The 18,815-nt window shown below is 33.3% G+C and overlaps 1 protein-coding gene across 1 annotated transcript; it reads right to left on the bottom strand.

Moving 5' to 3' along the window:
- Positions 1-12,679: 12,679 nt before the first annotated feature.
- On the bottom strand, positions 12,680-13,966 carry LOC112018013 (wall-associated receptor kinase 2). Its single transcript, XM_065761941.1, has 3 exons — positions 13,430-13,966; positions 13,148-13,334; positions 12,680-12,861 (listed from the first exon to the last, which is right to left on the bottom strand). The coding sequence occupies exons 1-3, from the start codon at positions 13,964-13,966 to the stop codon at positions 12,680-12,682; spliced, it is 906 nt and encodes a 301-aa protein (XP_065618013.1).
- Between the last annotated feature and the right edge of the window lie 4,849 nt (positions 13,967-18,815).

Below are 18,815 nucleotides of genomic sequence, written 5' to 3'. Positions count from 1 at the left end.
TTATAAAGATAAAAATACTGAAACCTAGATTGTCTCCTACTTCGGATATCCTACCTGGCTCCCCCTCTACTGTTGGGCAATGAAAGCCGTTGTGCCACTCCCCTGACACTATGAGGAAATCTTGAGTCAACCCCTTATTGGAATTAGGAAGACACTGGATGAGACGAATCCTATCGTCCCTTGTCTTCATATAATACGTCTTACCCCTCAGGTGATGAAGGTTATAGCACCAGTTCACATCGTGGTGAGTCAGTCTCAGCCCCATTTTCTCATTCAAGATATCTACGCACCTTAATATCCTAAATACATTCACGGCACACTGGGTAGGAGCCAGGAGAAAATGCCTAAGGTAATTGAGGGTCACCGGCCTCATAGGGATTCTCATCCCTCCCTCTACGAAAGCGACTATCGGGATTACGACTTCACCCTCTCTCCTCTTAAGGTACCACTTCCCTTCTTCACAGTACTTCAAACTCACATTATTGGGTATCTTATAGTCGACAATGAATTTGTTCATCATCTCGTCGGACTCAACCAACTTCTTAAACTTACTCATTCCCCAAGGACGACTAAAAGTTCTAAAAGAAGAAAAGGAGGAGTGAAATCAAGGAAATTTGGGGTTGCTAGAAGAAGAAGACTTACAGAAGTATGGCGATTCTCTTCAGGAAGAGTGCAAGTTGAACTAGACTTAAGTCATACACATTAATAGTTGTAAGCGCGAAAATAAGGAAACCAGGCGGTTTAAACAGGTACTTATACTCCCCCTTAGGTTCCCCAAATGTAACTGCCTGCCCGTAAAAGCAGGAGATCCCCACAAAGCGATTACCATCACACCATTGAAAGTGGGAAACGTGGTGCCGCCAAAATTTAATGTGGGCACGCATTAAGTCTTAAAACGTAAAAAAACGCACATCGAGCAGTCGAAAAGTCGCCAGCATTAGCACAAACCAAAGTGGGGTGATTCGCCTATGAGGGCCTGCAGGTATCAAAACCCTCCTCCCCGTCAAAGGGAACGTGCAGCAGGGTTTTGAGGGGCTATTGTAGGGCCGGTGGGCCTGACAGCCACAGCCCATCGCGTAGTAGGCCCAAGGCCAGCGCCAAGGAGGACTGACCAGCCAAGGCTAAGTTAGACAAAGCCTCTTTTTTGACCCACGCCGAGGACTTCTTCATCCTCGGCATACTAAGGATAATTTTTGGGAGGGGGAGAAAAAAGAGAAGAAAAGGGGCTCCTCGGCCATGGGCCGAGGAGCATTCCCCCAGTTGTAAATTAATTCTAAGTGTTTCTTAATAAAAGAGAGTTCATGCTTGGTGAACGACGGCCAGCGCCTAAACCTTTAACCCACTCTCTACAAATTTATTGTTTGGGCTTGATTGGGCTGAAAACCCATTTGTACTCAGGGTCAAATCCAAATTGAGTCCCTACAGTGAAATAATTTTAATTTTTAATCTCCACCCAAACGCACACTTGAAGTTATTAATCTTTACTATGATGCTTCAAAATTTACTTAATCTCATCTCTCTATACATTCAAATTATAATCAATTTTATGCTTATAAGTTTAAGTTTCTATAATTAAAGATAAGATTGATTTAGTTCTAAAATTAGTTTGAAAAACAAAATTAACAAAATTAATAATTAAAGCACAGATGTGTATATATATATATATATATATATATGGACAAAACTTAGGTACAGTACCTTAGGTGCTGTTTCTTAGGTTCGCTTCTTAAAATTCAGCCATATGGCTTCTTAATTAAAAAATACACTTCCATCTCATGAGAAAAAATCCACATGACAGAATCTTAAATGAAAAACTTAAAGAACAGCACCTAAGTACTATACCTAAGTCGTGTATGTGTGTGTATATATATATATATATATGTGGTGACAAAGAAATTGATTCAGACCGTTAGTATATAAAATTGGCCAACAAAAGGTCTCAAGTTTGTGATTGCTGCACTACTATGTGGACCAATCAACAATGGGAGGTTCAAGTCTTAAAGTCAATCCGTATGCCAAGCACTAATTAAAGGTAGACATGCTCTTTAACTTTTTCTTCCAATTAGATGCACTCACGATTATTTAATATATTTAAGATTTGTTTGAGATTCTCTTATTTTGCTGAAATTGAAAACTTTTTACTGAAAGTATTGTAAATAAAGGTAAAAGTTAGCTAAAATAATACAGTGGAAGCAATAAATAGTACCAAAAAGTGCGGTGGAGTCCACAAATAATAACAAAAATAAGCTAAATAATAAAATAAACTGACTACCAAAAGAGAAACACACCCTTATACTTCACTTTCTCTACCAAAAGAGAAACACAGACTTGCCCTACCCATCACGACCCTTTTTTAGTCTTTATTTTTTAAGCTCATTTTGGCCTTTTTGGAATGCCATTGCCATATAAGTATGGTCTATCAAAGTTGTGAATTAGATCAGAAAGGAAGAAAAGGAACGAAGTAAAAGAAGAAAGAAGAGAAGAAATGAAGTCTGAGATAAAACGACAGTAGTGTAGTGTAGTTATTTAAGTAGGATGTGTTCACACGTGAAATAACTAACTAACACACGTGCTATAACTAATCCCGTGTAATTTGGGATATTTTGCTTTGCTCTGTTTTTGTATTTAGTCAAAATAACTTGTACAGATTCATTCATTCAATTGAAAGTCAATTTTCTTCAACTCTAATTTTCTCTCTAGCTTTTTGTTTCTTCTTCAAGATTCTTTGTGCTTTCTTATATGGTATCAGAGCTTGAGCGTTTGTCAATGGCGTCAAACACTGAAACTACTTCACATTCTTCCTCTCAGCGCGAGCTTTCTCCAATAGAAGATCCTCGCAGCCCATTTTTTCTACATCATGGTGAATCTCCTGGTGCGATCCTCGTTGCTCAACCTCCAACTGAGGATAATTACCCAACCTGGGCTAGAGCAATTAGAATGGCTTTGGATGCCAAGAGTAAACTTGGTTTTGTTGATGGCTCCATCACTGCTTCAATGGCAATCACATTATTCGAAAAACAAGCTTGGTCAAAGTGCAATTCAATGATCTCATCATGGATCTTGAATTCTATTTCACCTCATATCACAGCTAGTGTTACTTACAGAGACACAGCTCTTGTAGTGTGGAATGCACTTAAGAATCGCTTTCTACAAGCCAATGGACCAAGAATTTCTCAACTTCAAAAGCAAATCTCCACTGTAATGTAAGGGGATTTTATAGTGAGAAGCTTTTTTCACTAATCTTCAAGCTTCCTGGGATCAATTGTTGAATCTCAGGCCTTTGCTAAGTTGTTCATGTGGTAAATGCACTTGTAGAGTAAATGATAAGATTGCACATCTTTATCATCAAGATTCAATCATGTAGTTTCTTAATGGATTGAATGATTGCTATTCACAATTCAGGACTCAAATCCTTATAATGGAACCTGTTCCATCAACAGATAAGGCTTTCTCGTTGGTGATCCAGGAGGAAAGGCAAAGGTCTTCAACCTTTAATGGTACTACTTCTGTTGAATTAGCTGCACTTGCTGTTAAGAACCAAGCTTTCAATCAATGTTCTTCTTCAAACAAAAGTAATGGCAAGAATTTTAAGGGCAATGTTGGCAAAGGAAGACATATGTGCAGCCACTGTGGAAAGCTTTGTCACATCATGGAGAAATGTTACAAGCTTGTTAGATTTCCTCTAGGTTACAAGCAAAAAGGAAGAGTTGCCAAGTCTAATCAGGTTATGGTTGATGATGATCAAGGGAAATTTGAGATTATGCATCAAAATAATCCTTTCCCTTTTACCTTAGAATAGTATCAACAGTTGCTCTCTCTATTGACCTCTCATGCATCCACTTTTGGTAATTCCAATGATGCTATTGTCACAGCCAATTCTACTATTTCAGGTAACTTTTATGCCTCTTTTCAAGATTCTGTTTGCTTGAATATGCAACATTCCATTTTTGCCAAGAATCTAGTCAATAAAATAGTTTTTGGTAAGCAAATTTGGGTTCTTGACACTGGGGCAATAGATCATATAGTCCATTCTGTTAAACTATTCACTAAAATCACTAGTTCCATTTCACCTTTTGTTCAATTACCTAATGGTTAAAGAGTTGTTGTCACACACATTGGCACATTCAAGTTACAGCTAGTTTAGTTCTTGAAAATGTGTTATGTGTTCCTGCTTTCACTTTCAATTTGATCTTAATGAGTAAATTGACAAAAAGTCTGTTCTGTTGCTTTGTTTTCTTGTCCAAGTTTTGCTTTATACATGACATTTCTTGTTGGAAAACGATTGGAGTGCGTAAACTGCATAACAACCTTTACTTGCTATCTACAACTTCTTGCAAATTAGATTTTGTAGTATCTTCCATTCCAGGTTCTGTTTTTGGTACTTTTGTTAATAATGTCTCTGATATTTCTGTCATTACCAAGCCATATCTTTGGCTTCTAAGACTAGGACATGCTTTGGATGCCAAACTTCATGCTTTACATGATTGTATTCCTGATGTAAGCAATGTACATAGCAATAAAGATTGTGCTTTTTGTCCCATTACAAAACAGAAATGTTTACCGTTTCCTTTCTTTAATCATTTGTCTAAAAATGCTTTTGATCTTATCTATTGTGATGTTTGGAGTCCTTTTGCTAAGTCTACTCATGATGGTTTTAGTTATTTTCTTACCATTGTAGATGATGCCACTAGATCCACATGGGTGTACCTTATGAAAACTAAATCAGAAACTAGACCCTTGTTGATTTCCTTTTTCACCATGATATCCACACAGTTTCACACTAATATCAAGGCCATTAGGACTGACGATGCTCAAGAGTTTTTCCTCAAAGATTTTTATGTTGATCATGGAATTTTACATTAGCATTCATGTGTTGCCACTCCACAATAGAATTCAGTTGTGGAGAGGAAACACTAACACATATTGAGCATTGCAAGAGCCTTAAAGTTCCAGTCAAATGTGCCTCTTACTTTTTGGGGTGAGTGTGTCTTAATTGTTGTGTATATCATCAATAGATTACCTTCTGCCACCCTAGGTAACAAAACACCTTTTGAGAAGCTTTATAGCAAAATTCTTTCCAATGATCATCTAAAGGTGTTTGGTTGTCTTTGTTTTGCTTCTACTTTGTCTCATAATAGATCTAAGTTTGATCCTAGGTCTATTCCATGTGTTTTTCTAGGGTATCCTTATGGTGTTAAAGGTTTTAAAGTGCTTAATTTGGCAACTTGGAAAATCTTTGTTTCTAGGGATGTTCTCTTTCATGAGATTGCCTTTCCTTTTATTTCCTCCACATATTCTTCCTCACCTCATTCTACCATCACTTTCCCTCATATTTTCCTTTCCTTTGATATTTTTAATGACTCTTTACCTTCTGTTTCTTATCTTATTGGTCCTATCACTACTTCTATTCTTGATTCACCTAGTCATTCTGATCCTACACCTACCTTGTCTAATTTTGATCTGCCTCTCTCTCCTTTACCTCACACTATTTCAGATTTACCCAATTCTGTTCCTACTCTTACACGTTCAGATGTTCCTCTTCCTTCTACTCATGCAGATCCTATAGCTATTCCTCTTCCTAATTCTGTTCCTTCTTAGAGGAAGTCTACCATAATCACTAAATCTCCTACTTATTTGCAAGATTATAAATGTAGTACTGTTGTTCAAGATCAGTTTGTTCATTCCAATTCAACCTTCAAGACTGGATCCAACTCCTCCATTTCAAGTACCAAATACCCTTTATCTCAATATCTTGATTCGTCTGGTTTGTTACCCTCTTATGCCCATTTTTGTTCTCTTATCACTGTTATTCTTGAGCCTAAATCTTATAATGAGGATGTCAAAGACCCTAAATCGCAGGATGCTATGGCTGCTGAGATTGCAACATTGGAATCTAACCAGACCTAGATTGTCACTCCCTTGCCTCCTTATAAAAAGTCTATTGGGTGCAAGTGGGTATATAGGGTCAAGTATAAGGCTGATAGGACAGTGGAAAGGTATAAAGCAAGGCTTGTGGCTAAGGGTTTCACTCAACAGGAAGGTCTAAACTTCACAGAAACCTTCTCTCCTGTAGCCAAGATGACTTCAGTTAAAACTTTGCTTGGTATTGCTGCTGTGAGGGGTTGGTACCTTGTTCACCTTGATGTAAACAGTGCTTTCCTCCATGGCGATCTCCATGAGGATGTTTACATGCAGCTGCCTCCGGGTTTTCACAGCAAAGGGGAGCATTTGGTGTGTAAGCTCAACAAATCATTGTATGGTCCCAAACAGGCCTCAAGACAATGGTATTCCAAGTTTTCATCTACCATTTTGAAGTGTGGATTCAAGCAATCTAAGTCTGATTACTCCTTGTTTACCAAGAAGTTCAATCACATTTATAGCCCTATTAGTTTATGTTGATGACATTCTCATTGCTGGCAATGATGTTCATGCTGTTGAAGAACTTAAGGTGTTCTTGGATCAAGAATTCAAGCTTAAAGATCTTGGAAACCTAAAATATTTCCTTGGTCTTGAAGTGGCCAAGTCAGAACAAGGTATGTTTTTATGCCAAAGAAAGTATGCCTTAGAGATACTTCAAGATGCAAGCATGACAAGATGTAAGCCTAGCAGAGTTCCTATGGAGTAAAACTTAAAATTGAGCAAGTTTTATGGAGAGTTGCTACCTGATCTTGGTGTTTACAAAAGATTGGTAGGTAGATTGTTATATCTCACTATTACTAGACTAGATATTGCTTACTCAGTACATAAACTGAGTCAATTTATGTCCAAGCCACGAAAACCTCATCTGGATGCAGCCTATAAAGTGTTACAATACCTTAAAAGAAGTCCTGGTCAGGGTATTCTTTTGTCATCCATGTCTGATTTGCACTTGAAAGCATACACAGATGTAGATTGGGCATCTTTTATTGACACCAGAATGTCCACTACTGGGTATTGTATTTTCTTAGGTGATTCTCTAATTTCATGGAAATCTAAGAAGCAATCCATAGTCTCTAGATCTTTTGCTAAAGCAGAGTATAGAGCCATGGAAGTAACTACTTGTGAAATCACTTGGATTTTGGCTTTGTTGAAGGATTTAGAAGTATTTCATCCAAAGCCTGCAATGCTTTTTTGTGACAATCAAGCAGCTATATATATTGGTGAGAACTCTGTGTATCATGAAAGGACCATTTATATAGAAGTAGATTGCCACTTGGTCAGAGATAAGGTTCAACATAAAGTCATCAAATTGTTCTTCACTCCTACTCATTGACAGCTAGCTGATCTTCTCACAAAGGCTCTTAGTGGTCAACAATTGAAAGCACTACTTACCAAGATGAGCATTGTGAACATTCACAATCTTGGTTCTCATCTTGAGGGGGAGTATCAAAGTTGTGAAACTGATTAGAAAGGAAAAAAGGAATGAAGCAAAAGAAAAAAGAAGAGAAGAAATGAAGTTTGAGATAAAACGACAATAGTGTAGTGTAGTTATTGTAGTACTGTAATTTAATGTAGACTAAAGCTACTTGTAGTTTAGTGATGTATTTAAGTAGGATGTGTTCACATGTGAAATAACTAACAAACACATATGCTATAACTAATCCCGTGTAATTTGGGATATTTTGCTTTGCTCTATTTTTGTATTTAGTCACAATTACTTGTACAGATTCATTCATTCATTCAGTTGAAAATCAATTTTCTTCAACTCCAATTTTCTCTCTAGCTTTCTGTTTCTTCTTCAAGATTCTTTGTTCTTTCTTATGTGATCACGTAACTCACGTTTTTTGCTAGAGAAATATCATCGTTATCCTTTTTCTATTTCTTTTTCTTTTAATAATCTTTATTCTCTTTTTCTCTGGTGGACCTGATTGACTGATTTAAAAGGAACAATAAAACAAAGCATCTTTAGGCTAAAAGGATGTCAGCAATGATTTAAAAATTCAACTGTAAAGATGGAAGCAAATGACAGTGTTTGAAAAAGAACTTGCTAATGTTAAAATTTTGAGCTAGGGTAAAGTAATTAATTAGTGTAATACTTCTTATTTTTCAAAAGGACGCTCAATGTCTTTCTATTTTTGGAGAGAGAACTACTGTTGACCTTGATGATAATAAAAAAATAATACTAAATGTTAGCCACTAATTGAAATAATTAGGTTTTTTTTTTTTGTTGTTTTTTTTGTTGTTGTTATAAGGTAAGTATGAAAATACAAAACACTTTTATTATTTTTATTATAGAAAGAGGATTTACTGCAACCTTGTATGCAGTAATTGTTGCATAAAGGGTAAGGTGGCAGCTAAAAAGAGTAGGAGGAGATGAAGAGGGTTTTGCAAGGTTTGGCCATTGCTGAGATTGTTGCCACCAATAGGATCAGAAGTTGGACCAAGATGACACGATGAAGCAGCGATGCCATGGCCATGGAGGTGAGGCTAGGGAAGTCGTGGGTCGTGGGTTCGTTAACACCACGTTGGGCCAGTTCGAACATTGCTTGGTCTCGGATTTGGTTGTGGGCTTCTCTATATTTGCTGTTTGTGGTGGTGGAGGGTTTCCATGGTGGTGGGGATAGATGATTGGTGGTGGTGGTGGATGATGTGGGTTTGTGGTGCTGTGGTGGTGGTGGGTAGAGGGCAGTGGGCATGGTGGTGGCTGATGTGGGTTTGTTTGATTATTTTTTAATGGGTTTGAAGCTGGGTTTGTGGGTGTTTATTGGTTGGTTTGTGCCTGGATATTTGGTGAGTTTTTGGTCATGGTGGTTGCTGTGTGGTGGTGACTAGGTTTTTTGATAATTTTTTTAATGGGTTGTGGTTGGGTTTGTGGTTGGTTGGCGGGTTGGTATTTGCTGGGATTGTGGTGGGTTTGGGGTTACGGTGGTTGGTGTGTGGAGGTGGTGTGGATGAGAGGGTGGTTGTTGTGTGGAGGTGTGGCAAACATAGTGATAGAGAGATAGAAATTAGAAATAAGTGATAGATAATTTTATATTATTTTAGTGTGTAGTATTGTAAAAGAAAAGTTGGGATGTTAGGAATATTGTAAAATAGTATGGTATAATTGATAAAGTAACTTTTTGAGATAGTAAAATAGGATAGGATATGATTTTGGGATGTGGATGCTCTAACTGACTCAAGAACCCAACAACAGATGCATATACAAAAAATAAGATGTTTTTATCAAAAAAATAAAGTTTTATTTATTTATTTTTATAACAAAATGGCCCACAAACAGTACAGTGGGACCATGATAGTACTTAAAAAAAAAAAAAAAAAAGCCAAAACCTGATTTAAACCATTTTTATTATGATTTGATACACACATTTAGATTGCGTTTAAGATTAGAGTTTAAAGTCAGATTATTTTATTATTTAGTTTATTTTTGTTATTATTTAGCTTTTTTTTGTTTGTTATTATTTGTAAGTCTCAGTTTACTTTTTGGTATTATTCATGAGTTTCATTATACTATTTCAGTTAATTTTTATTTTTGTTTACAATACTTTTAACAATTTTTTTTTTTTAATTTTAATTAAATAAGTTGTTTATAGATGAATCCTTAATTTTTGTTTTCTTTTCAGATGTGTCGTAGTCTTTGTTAAAATTGGAGTAATGATTACAAATTTTAATAATTTGGGTGTGTACTTATAGATTCCCTCTCACAATTAACTCTTATAGGCAACTGAGTGAATTATTCTTTAAAAAAAGTTTAATCGGTGCTATGCTCTAACTGACCCAAGAACCCAACAGCAGATGCATATACAAAAAATAAGATGTTTTTATCAAAAAAATAAAGTTTATTTATTTATTTTTATTTATTTATAACAAAATGGCCCACAAACAGTACAGTGGGACCATGATGGTACCTAAAAAAAATAAAAAATAAAGCTAAAATCTGATTTAAACCACTTTTTAACATGATTTGATACGTACTTTTAGATTGCGTTTAAGATTAAAGTTTAAAGTCAGATTATTTTATTATTTAGTTTATTTTTGTTATTATTTAGTATTTTTTTGTTATTATTTGTAAGTTCTATTTTACTTTTTGGTATTATTCATGAGTTTCATTATACTATTTCAGTTAATTTCTATTTTTGTTTACAATACTTTTAACAAATTTTTTTTAATTTTAACTAAATAAGTTGTTTATAGATGAATCCTTAAATTTTTTTTTTCTTTTCAGATGTGTCGTAGTCTTTGTTAAAATTGGAGTCATGATTATAAATTTTAATAATTTGGGTGTGTACTTATAGATTCCCTCTCACAATTAACTCTTATAGGCAACTGAGTGAATTATTCTTTAAAAAAAATTTAGTCGGTGCTTTTGTGTATTACTTAAGTATAATTTTAATTTAGACCTTGTCAAAGTCAATGTCTACCTTAAATTTTTTTTTTTTGGTATCAAGTAAAAAAAAAAAAAAAAAAAAGGAAAAAGAAAAGGCAAAGGTTTACTTTATGGTCTACCTTTGAGGTGAAGGATCCGGGTTCATAATAATGCACATTATGATAGGTTTTCTCTTTAAGTGGTGGGGAATTTGAGTTTTTTGGCTAAATATTGCTAATTTGAAACATATTTGCAGTTATAGGTACTTGTTAAAGTTATTTGGAGGATTTGAGGAGAGAGATTGAATTTCGCAAAATGTTGCTTGAAATTCCAAGAAAAGTAGCAGAGAGAATGAGGATGAGGGAAAAGGATGAGAGAGAAAAAATGGTGAATTATGGCAACACTATTGCCGTTATTCCTGCCCAAATATCTGCCCGGTACTGTGAGACGAAGTGCTCTGAGTGGTGCCTCCAAACAAACTAAAAAAAAAATTGTCCCTATTGTGCAATACCCATTACCGAAAATGGAGTGGAAAAAAAAAAGTGAATACCGAAATCTTGGGAGAATATTAAAAAAATAATAAATGTGCTACGTACACAATATTTTTACAATTTTTCACAACAAATCACAGGTAATGGTTATTATTAATTCAAATTTAAATTTAACATTGAGATTACTATTTTAATCCAACAATAACAATAAGTAACAACCTGACACTTAGAATTTGTTGTAAAATATTGTAAAAATTGTGTGCACTTCATTTTTTTTTAAAAAAAAAAAAAAAAAAAATTTCCCAATTGTGGTAATGGTATTGCAATTTTGGCAATGCCATTGCCACAATTGGGAAAAAAAAGTTTTTATTTTATTTTTTCCCAATTGTGGCAATGGCATTGTCGAAAGTGTGGGGATAATTTTTTTCCCACAATTTCGGACAATGGGAAAAAAGTTTTTATATTTTTTCCCAATTGTGACAATGGTATTGATGAAATTAATTCCCCACAATTTCGGCAATTCCATTGCCACAATTGGGAAATTTTGTTTTTTTAGAAATGAAGTGCATATAATTTTTACAACAAATTCTAAGTGTCAGGTTGTTACTTATTGTTATTGTTGGATTAAAATAGTAATCTCAATGTTAAATTTAAATTTGAATTAATAATAACCAATTGCCTGTGATTTGTTGTGAAAATATTGTAAAAATATTGTGTACGTAGCACATTATATATATATTTTTTTAAATTCCTCCCAGAGTTCGGTATTCACTTTTTTTTTTCCACTCCCATTTTCGGCAATGGTATTGCCACAATAGGGACAATTTTTTTTTTTTTAGTTTGTTTGGGGCACTACTCAGAGCACTTCGTCTCACAGTACCCGAGCAGATATTTGGGCAGCGAATGACGGCAATAGTGTTGCCGTAATTCACCATTTTTCTCTCTCCACCTTTTCCCTCATTCTCTCTGCTACTTTTCTTGGAATTTCAGCAACATTGTTGCCGAAATTCAATCTCTCTCCTCAAATCTCCAAATAACTTTTAACAGTACCTATAACGCAAATATGTTTCACAATTAGCAATATTTAGCCAAAAGACTCAAGGAATTTTGTCCACAAATTATTTGGAGTCTTTTGGCTAAATATTGCTAAATTTAAAACATATTTGCGTTATAGGTACTGTTACAAGTTATTTAGAGGAATGAGGAGAGAGACTGAATTTCGGCAATAGTGTTACCGTAATTCATCTGCCCAATTTTCTTCACCTGCTCGGATGTGTGAGTGTGAGAAGTGCAATGAGTGAGTGCCAAAAAAAAAAGTAATTGTGGTAATGGTATTGCCGAAATGGTAGGGAAAAAAAAGTGAATGTTAAAATCTGGGGAAAAAATAAAGAAAAATATAATGTGCTATGTACACAATATTTTAACAATATTTTCACAATAAATTACAGGTAACTAGTTATTATTAGTTCAAATTTAAATTTGACATTGAGATTACTATTTTAATTTAATAATAACAACAAGTAATAACTTGATACTTATAATTTGTTGTAAAAATATTGTAAAAATTGTGTGCACTTATTATTTCTTAAAAAAAAAAGTGTAATGGATTTGCCGAAAATGGTAAATTTTTTTTTTTTCCTAATTGTGGCAATTGTATTGCTAAAATAGTGAGAATTTTTTTCCCACAATTTCGATAATGCAATTATCACAATTGAAAAAAAAAAAAAAAATCCAATTGTGTGGCAGTGTTATTGTCATATCACAGTTATTGTAAAAAGTTGTGAAAAAATTTGATAGTCCTACAAATTTTCTACTTGGTGGGGAGCTTTTAAAAAATCCAGCATCTTAAAAGCTGATACTTACCAACTTCCAAAACTCTAATCTTACTTCCAAAACTCTAATCTTAGATGCTCTTCTGGGAAAATAGTGGGGCTATGGGTTTCCATTCGATGCTTGTGCTAGTCACCTGGGTTGGTGTCATGTTAACACCAATAATGGCAGCCGCAGCAATAGCATATCCATTTGCCTTGCCTAACTGCCCCGACAGCTGTGGGGATGTAAAAATTCCATATCCCTTTGGCACATCTGAAGGTTGTTACCGGGAAGAAAGTAGAGACTTCTTTATCAACTGTAGCAAATCGTACGGCCAACCTCAACCAATGATACAAAATTTATACATTGCATCATCATATTATTATATATTATTATAAATCACAACCTTATCATGTTTTAAACAACTTATAGTAAAAAAAAAAAAAAACATTTTTTGTGCAACTAAAATAAGGCAATATTTTAAAAATTCGTGAAAAATATAAACCTTTTATTATTTTTTAAAACTTGTTGTAGATAAGTAAGTAAACTGAATATATACCTTGGCAACCATCTTTGAGGTATGGGTTCCCATCGTAACCCTTCTTGCACTTGCAACGGTACCCAGAAGCAGAACCATTTTTGAGATCAGAACAAGTGCTATTTGCTCCACATATGTAATTCCCTTTGTTCCGAGCAACTTCACACGTCTCGTTACCAATTGCCCAATCAGAACCATTGGAAAGGATCTATTGTTTTGTAGACTGGTTAGATAAGCTGAGGAGAAATTGAACTTGTCTTTCTGGATAATAAAGGCAAAGCTGCATGGATTGAAAGACCGGACATCACTGTGGTTATTAAAGCTATATGCTGCAAAATCAATATCTGTCAAACCTTCAGGAATATCTATATGGCAACACCCAATCCCAGAGCAACTCCCATTTACAATATTGCGTGTGTTGTTACATATGGCCAGGCAGCCGGTGGTAAACGTTGCATCTTTGAGAGTACCATTAAGGAATGCGTAAGTGTCACAGCCAACTGCCACGAACTTGTTTTTGGTGACAGAAACCGTGAGATCGGGGACCCGGAGCCATGGATCCGTGTTATTTAACAGAGGCGTACCCCGCTGGTTGTAACAGTTAATGGAGTTGTACATCATAATGTCCATCTCTCCTTCGATGGAAATCCTTGTAACGTTGAGATTTCCGGTCATTGGTTGAGGTTGGCCGTACGATTTGCTACAGTTGATAAAGAAGTCTCTACTTTCTTCCCGGTAACAACCTTCAGATGTGCCAAAGGGATATGGAATTTTTACATCCCCACAGCTGTCGGGGCAGTTAGGCAAGGCAAATGGATATGCTATTGCTGCGGCTGCCATTATTGGTGTTAACATGACACCAACCCAGGTGACTAGCACAAGCATCGAATGGAAACCCATAGCCCCACTATTTTCCCAGAAGAGCATCTAAGATTAGAGTTTTGGAAGTAAGATTAGAGTTTTGGAAGTTGGTAAGTATCAGCTTTTAAGATGCTGGATTTTTTAAAAGCTCCCCACCAAGTAGAAAATTTGTAGGACTATCAAATTTTTTCACAACTTTTTACAATAACTGTGATATGACAATAACACTGCCACACAATTGGATTTTTTTTTTTTTTTTCAATTGTGATAATTGCATTATCGAAATTGTGGGAAAAAAATTCTCACTATTTTAGCAATACAATTGCCACAATTNAAAATATTTTTCTGAGATTGATTTTGAGGTAAGGTCCTAGCATTAACTACTCGTAAACATTCGTTATGGTTTTTTCTTAGCTAAGCCATATATTAAAAGGAGGTCAGCAATGATTTAAAAATTTAACTTTTTCTTCCTATCAAACACACACGGTCACAGCCATATGTTAATCTTTTACGACCAGAAGAGAAACATAGATGAAAAAGGTTTATCTTCAAATTAGTTTGAAAAAAAATCTTTCAAACTCCTCATATATCTTTTTATTGAGTGTGAAATTTGAAAATATAACCGTTAGATTGCATGTTTTGTATGTTCTTAACATACATGTTAAATTTCATTCAAATCGAATGTCATTTACAATTCAATCAATTAAATTATTTTTCATGGATTATTTTAGATCACAAATTTGAAATTTAAACATTTGATTGATGGCATAGTAATTGATCTTTAATTTTCTTGAAATTTTGTAAATATAGAGGATAGGGGTGTGCATGGATCGAGTTGAGTAGTTTTTTCTATCTAACCCACCATGGTGAGTTAAAAAAAAATTCAACTCAACCCAACTCATCATAGAGATCCAGCCCAATCCACCCAACTCACGTAGATCTGGTTGGACCCATAGGTTGGATTTTTTTTTTTTGGTTAATTATTATTATTATTTTTATTTTTATTAAATTGAATATTAAAATAACACCACTACAAATAAGAGCAAATTTATAATCAAATAATCATGAGCATAACACCAAATAAACACAAACTATATAAAGAGAACTTAATGTTCGAGTTTTATTTAGGAAGAGGGCAAAAAAAGTAAATAACAAAATTCTATAATATATATTTTTAATATATTTTTTAAAATTTAAATATATATTAAATATAGGTGGGTCAAGTTGGGTTAGATAAATTTGAGAATCCTAAGACTTGAACCCAACCAAAAAATTTCATAACCTAACCCATCCAAGAACAATAGGTTGGGTTGGATAAGGTTGATTTTGCTTGCTTTGCTGCACACCTTAATAGAGTGGTTTGCTGCACACCTTAATAGAAGATGTAATAGGAACATGTAATTGAATGCTTAGATTTTTAAAATGGACAAAATTTAGTTACAAAATTGGTTGTAGTCTAAGGTTACAACCTTATTCTATAAAATAAATATTATTACATATTTTAAAAATCTAATCATTGAATTACATGTTCTTTAAGTTTTTAATATACTGGTCAAATTTTGTGTCAATCGAATATCATTTACTATATAATATATAAGTTTATATTTTATGAATAATTTTTAATTACAAAAAATTTTAATTTAAACATTTTATTGATGACATAGCTATTGATCCTTAATTTTCTAGGAATTTTATAAGTATAGAGGATATAAGAAGTAGATATAATCTAATGATGGATTTGTCAAAATTCATCTCTAATAAAAAGATATTGAGTAAGTTTCTTAAATTACAACTAATTTTGTTGTTAAATTATCTCCTTTCAAAATTGACACTCAATAGAAAGATATAAGAAGCATTTGAAGGGTTTTGCTCATAACCTTTTTCAAAACAGAAGGACTTACCTAATGGACTTATCCTTTTAGAGCACTTGCACCAGTTAGTGCAAAATAGAAAAAGTTGCAAATTTTACACAATTTTACACATTTTTGCTTAAAAACTACCTATATTAGTATGTCTAAAACACTGTTTATATGCAAAATTGCTATAGTAACTGTACATATATGCACCTTTACTATAGCTTTCTATATAATTATTTTATATATATTTTTTCTCTCCTCTCCCTTACCTTGTTAGACTCTCTCTCTCTCACTCTTCAATGCCAAGAAGAAGCAAACTGCCAACATCCATCCACCATCTCAACTAACCAACCACCACCACCACCACCACCACCACAACCAACCCATTACAAGATCAATTTAATCCAAACACAATCAACCCAAAATTAATGAAAATTATCACAAACCCAACTTAAAATCAACTCAAGTAGAGTGTGAGTGTTTTGAGCCATGGAAGCCTGGTAGAGATTTTTTTCAAGTTTGAAGAGAGCACCGATTGATAGAGAGAGGGGGAGAAAGAGAAATATATATATTTTTTATTTTTTATTTTTTTAAGAAATGAAAAAGAAGAAGAAGAAAGAAAGAAAAAACTTAGAAGAAGAAAGAAGGAGCGGAGGAAAGAAGAAAAAGAAAGAGAGAGTGTTTAGAAAAGTGACGTGTGATAAGGTGGTGGGGCCATATATGGGTAAGAAAAAAAAAGTGAAAAAGTATTATTTTAATAAAAAATATATATTATGAATAATCTGATACAAATGTTTTTGCAAATTGATTATTTAAAATAGAAAAAAATTGATTTTTATTGTAAAATAGGAGGAAACTTTTACACCTCCTATGCTAATCTTCTTATTTTTCATTTCTTTCAAGTAAATAACAAACGTCTAGTGCTCAAAATGGAGAAATCTAACGACACTTTTTTAGTCTTTTCACGTTGGCTTTTCTAAACTGCCATTGTCGTTTTTGGTCACGTTACTCACGTTGTGTTCTGGACCTGATTTACAAGCCATAATAAAACAAACCATTGTTAGGTTAAAAGGACGGCAGCAATTATTTAAAAATTCAACGACGACAACAAATTACACTATTTGGTGGCGCCCCTTCCCCGAGTTGGAATTTTGAGATTGACAAAGTTTGCCTACAAGTGAGCTAAAAAAAATAACAAAATTACATATTTTGAACTTTTAATAGCTGAATTATATGTTTTTATATTCTTAATTTGTTATGTTAAATTAGATATTATTTACATTATTCGATTTATAAACTTATTATTATGAATAATTTAAGATTATAAAAACTTGAATTTTAAGTGTTTGATTAATGACATAAATATTGGTTTTGATCTTCTTGAGATTTTGCAAGCATGGATGATATAATTAAAAAATAAAGTACAATATAATGGTGGATTTATCAAAAACTCAAAATTTACATTCAATAAAAAAATATAGAGGAAGTTTGTAGCCATTACCTACAAACTAGTTCATAGGAAAACTTTGTTCTTTGAGATAGGAAAAAGTTATTTAGTGTAAAGTCTAAAGACAAAGTTTGACTATATTTTCCACTAAAAAATTAATATGATTATATATTTTGAAAATCTAACTGTTAGATTATATATTTTTTATATTCTTGACATATATGTCAATTTTTGTGTGTCAAAAAGATATTATTTATTATTTGATTTATAAAATAATATTTTATGCAATATTTTATACTTCAAAACTTGAAATTTCAATATTTGATTGATGACATAACTATGGATACTTGACATTTTCACAATTTTGCTAGCAATGTAATAGAAAAAAATGTAATTCAATAGTGGATTTATCAAAATTTATATCTAATAAAAAGATATTGAGTGGTATTATAGGCATTAACTACAATCAATTGCTTGTAGACAAACTTTATCTTAAGTGTTATACTTTTTAATTTTTTTTAAAATAATACTAAATGTCTATCTTTTTTTTTAAAAAAAAAAAAAAAATGTCTTATCTATTTGGAGAGAGAACTACTAATAACGGTGATTATAACAAACAAATAAATACATGCTTTCCATTAATTTAACTAAATAATTTTTTGTCCTTATATAGATTAAGGTATGAAAATACATATATATCACTTTTATTAAATAGCTTTTATTATTTTCCATACCGAAACGCAGTTTCTCAATTTTTTTATTGAACAGAATAATAATTTCATAACACTTTAACATTATAGTCTGACGATCGACCCTAAATGCATGTTATTGCAAAAGGTCCAAAACTAAAACTCTAGCAGTCTATCCTTATATACTTGAGAGTTTTTGTTTTTGTTTTTTCTTGTTTTTGATTGGGTGACGGGTTGAGCTCTTTAGTTGCGGAAATGATATCAATAGGATGTTTTATTATTATTATTAATATTTTTCACAGTCATGGACCATGCAGAAAATAAGAAATTTAGACGGTTCCGCACATTGATGATATAAACGAGGCTACTGATTGAGATTCTCAACTAGGTTCGCTAGCTCAAGGTGCAAATTAAAACAATATGGTGGCCTCTTAGGCTTTTAGTACTACTTGTGGGAGGTTCAATCTTTGATATATAAGCCTTTATATTTTTAAAGAAATTATATATTCTGGGCTAATTGTCGTCTTCTCAGCTAACCAAGTAACATTGTACTTTTAAAAAGGATGTCAATTCAAAACTTGGTTCACCAGTTCTATTTTATCTGTCCATATTTTTAGTTTTGATATAATTTGACATGAGTTGGATTTTATTAAAGCCGCTCATAGGAGATTTATATTTATGTGGCAGTCACTGAGTCACCATTTACGGTATAATTGAAATCTTGATTGATTCATCTTTATACGATACGTATATTAAATATTTAATTTGTCCTTCTACTGTGTTAAAATGTTTGCCATAAAATAGACAATGATACTAACAAAAGTATAAAGTTAAAA

This window comes from Quercus suber, unplaced genomic scaffold (assembly GCF_002906115.3).
Source record: "Quercus suber isolate HL8 unplaced genomic scaffold, Cork oak 2.0 scaffold_435, whole genome shotgun sequence".
Lineage (NCBI taxonomy): Eukaryota > Viridiplantae > Streptophyta > Magnoliopsida > Fagales > Fagaceae > Quercus > Quercus suber.
This window is presented reverse-complemented; position numbering and strand designations above follow the sequence as displayed.

Coding starts and splice junctions, on each gene's coding strand:
- LOC112018013 (XM_065761941.1), bottom strand. CDS start 13,966: ATGGCAGCCGCAGCAATAGCATATCCATTTGCCTTGCCTAACTGCCCC. Junction 13,335..13,429: donor GCTTTAATAACCACAGTGAT/GTCCGGTCTTTC, acceptor ACAAAACAATAG/ATCCTTTCCAATGGTTCTGA. Junction 12,862..13,147: donor CCTCAAAGATGGTTGCCAAG/GTATATATTCAG, acceptor AACAACCTTCAG/ATGTGCCAAAGGGATATGGA.